Source organism: Pagrus major, chromosome 21 (assembly GCF_040436345.1).
Source record: "Pagrus major chromosome 21, Pma_NU_1.0".
NCBI classification, from domain to species: domain Eukaryota; kingdom Metazoa; phylum Chordata; class Actinopteri; order Spariformes; family Sparidae; genus Pagrus; species Pagrus major.
Genome location: NC_133235.1, coordinates 30,455,559 through 30,463,898, shown reverse-complemented (window position 1 = coordinate 30,463,898; position 8,340 = coordinate 30,455,559). Strand labels below are relative to the sequence as shown.

General features: G+C 45.1%; 1 protein-coding gene across 1 annotated transcript; it reads left to right on the top strand.

Moving 5' to 3' along the window:
- Positions 1–361: 361 nt before the first annotated feature.
- On the top strand, positions 362–7,267 carry cdyl (chromodomain protein, Y-like). Its single transcript, XM_073491965.1, has 7 exons — positions 362–584; positions 3,175–3,889; positions 4,047–4,300; positions 4,383–4,555; positions 4,638–4,848; positions 5,672–5,815; positions 5,964–7,267. The coding sequence occupies exons 1-7, from the start codon at positions 561–563 to the stop codon at positions 6,120–6,122; spliced, it is 1,680 nt and encodes a 559-aa protein (XP_073348066.1). The 5' UTR covers positions 362–560; the 3' UTR covers positions 6,123–7,267.
- Positions 7,268–8,340: the final 1,073 nt, after the last annotated feature.

The following is an 8,340-nucleotide window of genomic DNA, read 5'->3' as shown; positions in this document are numbered from 1 at the left end:
GCAAAGAGTGAAGTTTGTTTCAGACTACAGAGCAGCTTCTTCTCCTCCACTCCCAGAAACATCTTTTACTTTAAGACTCAAACGTCCAGTCTTCTCTCCGATGGTCTGGTTTGCTGCTGAAGGTCCTACAGAGGTGTCAGTATCAGAGGAGACTGTTTCAGATCCAGTTCAGACCTCCTGCAGTGTTTCAGGGACAGTCTTCATGTTATTTGATCAAATTTAACTTTTTTTAACATCTTTTAAACCTGGCTCAGTAAAATATCATGAAAATACTGACTCTATGGTTAATGAGTTAATTATGAGACGAAACGTTAAAAAAATGTAATAAAAAAAGCAGTGAGCAGCGGCGCGGGGGGCTTTTATTTTGGAGGTGAGTCAGTGTGACCGGATGTTAGGGTAAAGCTGGTGTGCTAACAGCTAACAGCTAACAGCTAGTTAAGTGTGATAAACTAGCAGAGCGTCCCGGTAAAGAGCCGAATCACTGACGGAACATCTTCCTCTCATGTTGCTGCTCGACTGAAGAAGCTTCTGGAAGCTGCTCGTGCACGCGCACAGTCTCCATGGCTACAGAGGAGTTCTACGAGGTGACGCGCACTAATGCTAACATGCTAACGGCAGCTAAGGGCAGAGTTGAGTTGATAAAGTTTATGAGCTGAGGACAAAAGTGAAACAAAGTGTGAAGTTAGCAGCTCGTTGACCGTTAAAGTGAGTCAAAGTGTGTCCGCAGATAAAACTTCAGGCTGAGTTAGCTTCTGTTAGCTTCTGCAACTAGCCAGCAGAGTTAGCCGAGTGTTAGCTCAGAGTTAGCTCAGTGGGAAGAGATGAGTGTGCAGAATGCTAACAGATTAAATGTCACAGTTTCATGTGTGACTCGTTTCTCAAACTTCGATCGTGTTTGAATCGATCACAGAGCTCCGGTACACTGATTATTAATATCATGGGGCGAGTAGATCAATATTATCATGAGTGTAGTTTACATCCACTGTTGTGTAAAGGTTACTTTAACTTCGTTCAACTAGTTCCCAAACAAGTTAAGTTGATCAATAAGAAAACATCGATCTATAATTAATGAATGATTGATGATTACTGCACAAAGAGGGAAAACCGGCCTGCGTGGGCTTATTGATTTTCTCTAATCAATAATAATTATATTTATAGAGATATGTCAAAAAAGAAAATGCATAAACAGAAGAGATGAACACATGAATGTATACTATTATTTTATTATTATTATTATTATTATTATATTAAAACAGTAAAATATACAATAAAGTCTTTAATAACAGCTGATCACTGAGTTCTGTTATTCAAGTGAAGACTCAGCTGTGGTCACATGGTGGTGATGATGATGATGATGGTGATGATGGTGGTGATGATGTAATGATGATGATGATGATGATGATGGTGATGATGGTGATGATGATGATGTTGGTGTTGATGATGGTGATGATGATGATGGTGATGATGATGATGGTGATGATGATGATGATGGTGATGATGGTGATGGTGATGATGTTGGTGTTGATGATGATGATGATGGTGATGGTGATGATGATGGTGATGATGGTGATGATGATGGTGGTGATGATGATGGTGATGATGATGATGGTGATGATGACGATGATGGTGATGATGGTGATGGTGATGATGATGATGATGGTGGTAGTGATGGTGATGATGATGGTGATGATGGTGATGATGATAATGATGGTGATGATGATGGTGATGATGATGATGATGATGGTGATGATGATGGTGATGATGTGATGGTGATGATGATGATGATGGTAGTGATGGTGATGATGATGATGGTGATGATGATGGTGATGATGGTGGTGGTGATGGTGGTGGTGATGGTGAGGATGATGGTGAGGATGATGATGGTGATGATGGTGATGATGATGATGGTGGTGGTGATGATGTGATGGTGATGATGGTGATGATGGTGATGGTGATGATGTGATGGTGATGATGATGATGATGGTAGTGATGGTGATGATGATGGTGATGGTGATGATAGTGATGATGATGGTGATGATGATGGTGATGATGGTGATGATGATGATGATGGTGATGATGGTGATGGTGATGATGTTGGTGTTGATGATGGTGATGATGATGATGGTGATGATGATGGTGATGATGATGGTGGTGATGATGATGATGATGGTGATGATGGTGGTGATGGGGATGATGATGGTGATGATGATGGTTATGATGATGATGGTGGTGATGATGGTGATGATGATGGGGATGATGATGGTGATGATGATGGTTATGATGGTGATGATGGTAGTGATGGTGATGATGATGGTGGTGGTGATGGTGATGATGATGATGATGGTGGTGATGATGGTGATGATGGTGGTGATGATGGTTATGATGGTGATGATGGTAGTGATGGTGATGATGATGATGGTGATGATGGTAGTGATGGAGATGATGATGATGGTAGTGATGGTGATGATGATGGTGGTGGTGATGGTGATGATGATGATGATGGTGGTGATGATGATGGTGACGATGGTGGTGATGATGATGGTTATGATGATGATGGTGATGAAGGTGATGGTGGTGATGATGATGGTTATGATGATGATGGTGGTGATGATGGTTATGATGGTGATGATGGTAGTGATGGAGATGATGATGATGGTAGTGATGGTGATGATGATGGTGGTGGTGATGGTGATGATGATGATGATGGTGGTGATGGTGATGATGATGATGGTAGTGATGGTGATGATGGTGAGGATGATGGTGGTGATGGTGATGATGGTGGTGATGATGGTGGTGATGATGGTGATGATGAGGGTGATGATGGTGATGAAGGTGATGGTGGTGATGATGATGGTTATGATGATGATGGTGGTGATGAGGGTGATGATGGTGATGAAGGTGATGGTGGTGATGATGGTGATGGTGATGATGGTAGTGATGGTGATGGTGATGATGGTGGTGATGATGATGATGGTAGTGATGGTGATGATGGTGAGGATGATGGTGGTGATGGTGATGATGGTGAGGATGATGGTGATGGTGATGATGATGATGGTGATGAAGGTGATGGTGGTGATGATGATGATGGTGGTAGTGATGGTGATGATGATGGTAGTGATGGTGATGATGATGATGATGATAATGATGATGATGACACTGGGTGTTGTCCTGCAGGTGGAGCGGATTGTGGACAGGAGGAGGAACAGGAAGGGGAAGTTGGAGTACCTGGTCAGGTGGAGAGGTTATGGTTCTGAGGGAGACACATGGGAGCCGGAGAGTCACCTGTCCACCTGTATGATCTACGTCCACGACTTCAACCGTCAGTACGCAGAGCGGCAGAGAGACAACATGTTGCTGCGCTCCACCCGCAGCTCACCCAGCCACCACTGTAACCCCACCCACAGACCACCCTGCAGGCCGCCGCCCATTACGGCCGCTCACGCCGACATCAGCAGTGACATCAGCTGCGGTCTAACTGCAGACTGTGATCAGGTGAAACCTGCTCTCGCCCCAGCTCACCTGCTCCGCCTGGCCTCCGTCAGCTCCCAGCAGCCGGCTGGTCTAACGGCGGCATCTCCGGTCGGCTCTGCCCGCCGCAGCGTGGACCTGTCCAAGACCGGCATCAAGATACTGGTTCCTAAGAGTCCGATGAACAGCCGCCCGGACTCAGATGAGTCTCCTGGCGAGGCGGCTCAGGGTCTGGAGGCCGGAGCTCAGGAGGCTCACCTGGTCCCACCTGAGGTCGCCTTGCTGGAGAAACCTGCAGGAGTCCAGCTGGGGCCCGGAGAGGAGAGGGCCCGCATGGGGACCAGACCCCGCAACCAGAACCCCCTGCCCCCGCCACGAACACCTGTCACACCTGCTGCCATGCACTCCCTCTGTGGCACAGGTGAGCTCATTTAACCACGTCTGAATCCATGGTCTGCACCTGAGCTCTACCTGATCTCCATGGTGACCAGGTGTAGAGTCACCTGTCTGAGTGATCTACCTGAATGGGACATTTTAAATCATGTAAACTAACACGATTGGCGTTCTGACTCCTCCAGGTAACTCGCCACTGATGGAGGCTGTCCCTGCCAACGGGATGTCAGGTGTGCAGAGTGCTGTTGCCGGGACGACCAGTGTGACTGGGAAACGTCGTCTGGAGGAACGTTGTGCCTTCGACAAACGTCTGAGGTTCAGCGTTCGACAGACGGAGAGTGCGTATCGTTATCGTGACATCGTGGTGAAGAAGCAGGACGGTTTCACCCACATCCTGCTGTCCACCAAGAGCTCTGAGAACAACACGCTGAACCCTGAGGTGAGGCCACGTCCACCAAAAAACAACTGTTGTCATGGTAACTGATTACTGCAGCCACTTAGTTCCTCTTTCCCCTGGCCAGGTGATGAAGGAGATCCAGAGCGCCATGGCGACAGCAGCTTCAGATGACAGTAAGATGGTGTTACTCGGCGCCGTCGGCAGTGTCTTCTGCTGCGGCCTCGACTTCCTGTATTTCATCAGACGCCTGACGGACGACAGGAAGAAGGAGAGCATCAAGATGGCCGAGACCATCAGGTAACGGCCACTGAAGAAGAGAGGATGCCATGGCAGCAATGTGTGATGTCATCATCTCTGACGTCTGTGTTGTCTCCCTCAGGACCTTCGTCAACACCTTCATCCAATTCAAGAAGCCCATTGTGGCGGCAGTGAACGGACCGGCGCTTGGCCTCGGCGCCGCCATCCTGCCGCTTTGCGATGTGGTGTGGGCCAATGAAAAGGCTTGGTTCCAGACGCCATACACATCCTATGGCCAGACACCCGACGCCTGCTCGTCGTTCACCTTTCCCCGCATCATGGGCCTCGCCTCGGTCAGTCCACCGCCTCATTGACGGCGTCATTAACATAACAGTCATTAACATAACGTGACCATCATTAACATAACAGTCATTAACATAACGTGACAGTCATTAACATAACATAACAGTCATTAACATAACAGTCATTAACATAACATAACAGTCATTAACATAAGTCATTAACATAACATAACAGTTGTTATTATAACGTTACAGTCATTAACATAATGTGACAGTCATAAACATAACATAACAGTCAATAAGTTAATATAACGTTAGTCATTAACATAATGTGACAGTCATTAACATAACATAACAGTTGTTAATATAACGTTACAGTCATTAACATAATGTGACAGTCATAAACATAGCAGTCATTAACATAACGTGACAGTCATTAACATAACGTGACAGTTATTAACATAACAGAGTCATTTAAATGAGAGTCATTAACATAACAGTCAGTAAGATAGATAGATAACTTTATTAATCCCTGAGGCAGAAATTAGTTTATCATAGTGGCGGGTACATTCAAGTACAAATACAATCAAAATACAAGGGCAGATATAGAAACAATAAAGTACTATATACAATATACAAAAAACAATAAAGCACTATATACAATAAAATGCTGAGGTATCGAGGAGTAAAGGTAAGTGGAACATGAGGTGCAGTTTTATTGGCAGTAATAATAATTTAAAGTGCAAAAAATATTTGTGTCATTAACATGACAGAGTAATTAACATAACATAGTGATTTACATAAAGTAATTTATATGAGAGTCATTAACATAACTATTATTGTGTCCTAAGTTGAAACGTTCGTTCTGTTCCAGGCTAACGAGCTGCTGCTGAGCGGCAGGAAGTTGACGGCTCAGGAGGCGTGCTCTAAAGGTTTGGTTTCTCAGGTTCTCTGGCCAGGAACCTTCACACAGGAAGTGATGCTGCGAATTAAGGAGTTGGTGACCGTCGACTCACTGGTCAGTCACAAAATGATGTGTATATATTATATCTTCAACACACTGTGACCTCTGTTTATATGTTTTAAATGTCACTCAGCTCAACTCAGATCTGATTTTGTCTTCATCTTTTTCTGCGGTGATGGTGGTTCCACTTCCTGTCCTGCAGGTTCTGCGGGAGTCAAAAGCCCTGATGAGGAACACCAGCCGCAGTGCTCTGGAGCAAGCTAATGAGCGGGAGTGTGAAGCACTGAAGAGAGTCTGGGGCTCATCGCAGGGAACTGACTCCATCCTGCAGTACCTGCAGAGGAGAACTGAGCTCTGCTAGAACCATGACCTGGACCAGGACCTGACCAGGAACAGGACTGGTCTTGTGACTCAGCAGCTCTGAGCTTGCAACAGTGATGCAGCAGATTCTGAGATGGACAGGAAACACTGAATGCTCCTCCTTTTGTTGTCACATTTAAGTTATAATTTCAGCAGGATGATGATTTAAAAACAGACAGTTCTGTAAATCGTTCTGTTCTCAAATCTTCCACTTTGGTTTTATCTCACCTGCGGGGTTCCACGGGTTCTGCTCTGGGTCCTCCGTTGTCGAGCTTCACATTCTTCCTTTGGGTGGTAACATCTGGAAACTGCCGACAGATGATCAGATTTATGAAAGAATTGGTTTATGTTTTCATGACTGTTGTTCCTGCCAGACCAAACCGAGGGCATCGATACCTATGGTAGTCTGAAAAGAGCCTGAACAGACGTATTCAGGATTTAAACGGCTCACGAAATCAGACAGAATCTTTACTGTATTTAAATGGTAACGGCTAAAAACAGCAGATTTCCTACGAGAATTCTGCAGAATCGCCTGTTCTGAGCTAAGTTAACAGTTTCCTTGTGCTTCCAGTGTTTGTGCTAGGCTAGGCTAAAAGTCATGGCCCTCTCTCTGTTCTGGACACACAGAGATGAAACTGAAGCGTGACTCTGACAGAGAACCAGGGGACTTAAACAACGTGACTGTTCCTTTCAATGGACGTTATCTCAGACCTTCTCCCAGAATTCCCTCTGATGAATTTCCACATGGAGGAAAACAGTAACTAGAGGCTATAAACTAACACTGACCTTCATGCTTCCATCATGATTTCACAGGTGAGTCCACACCTGCAGTCTGCAGCTCCTCAGTTTGTCCTCTCTTAGACTTTAATGACTGTGATGTTTCCCTTAGCGCCAACCTCAGGAGTCCATGTTCAGCACAAATCAGTCATCAGATGTACTGAACTTGAGTTCAGTTTAATCAAGTTTGTATGATCATGCAGCAGTTTGAAAGTGATGAATTATGGGTAAATGTTGACACCTGAGGTCTGAGGAGCTGCAGTGCGTGGGTGTGGCCTGTCAGGCGTGAGGATCTGAGCAGGTTCAGCTCTGTTAACAAAAATAAAGTTTTTCTTACATGTCAAAATAAACCGACTCCTACATTCCAGAAAAAAACGTCTTATTTGTCATTTCATAGAAAACACAGACCTGAAATCTAACGTCGGCACAGATCCACATATCTGCTCTGATGTCACTCTGAGCCAATCAGCAGTCCCCTTATCTAATTTACAAACATCAACACGTCCTGCATGTTTACTGGTGGAATGAGTCAAGTGCACTGCTGACGAGTTCGCAGGCAGGATGATAAAATTAGGAGGAGCTGCAGGCTTTTAACTGTGTGGGAGTGGCCTTACATGATGTGGGAGTGTCCTTACAGGGTGTGGGAGTGCCCTTACAGGGTGTGGGAGTGTCCATATGTGGTGTGGGAGTGCCCTTACAGAGTGGGAGTGTCCTTATACAGTGTGGGGGTGTCCTTACATGGTGGGAGTGTCCTTACATAGTGTGGGAGTGTTCTTACATATTGTGGGGGTGTCCTTACAGGGTGTGGGAGTGTCCGTACATAGTGTGGGAGTGTCCTTACAGGGTGTGGGAGTGTCCTTACACAGTGTGGGAGTGTTCTTACATATTGTGGGGGTGTCCTTACAGGGTGTGGGAGTGTCCGTACATAGTGTGGGAGTGTTCTTACAGGGTGTGGGAGTGTTCTTACAGCCGTTAAGGATACCTTTGAGCTCTGAGTTTCAGAGTCGTTAGTATTTTATTTTACATTATTTATGTTGATCAGTGGTATGAATCATATGAATAAGTGAAGGACTGACAGGTTGATGTGCTGTTCACTTCTTTAATCTCCCTTTGCAGCAACACGTTCAACACTTTTAAATGACAAAAAATGTTAAATAGGAACTTTCAAATCAGTTTTATTTATATAGCCAATAATCACATGACCTCAGTGGGCTTTACAATCGGTACGGTGAACGACATCCTCTGTCCTCAGAGCCTCAATTCAAGAGAGGAAAAACTTCACATGTTGAGAAAAAAAAACCTTGTTGTTGTGTTAGAAACCTGAGGAGGATCCACAGAGGATCCTCTCCCAGGACGGACAGACATGTTATACATGTCACATGTACAGAACAGAACAACAAAATCAAAGTTTACAAGTTGCATTGACAGAATATCTGATACAA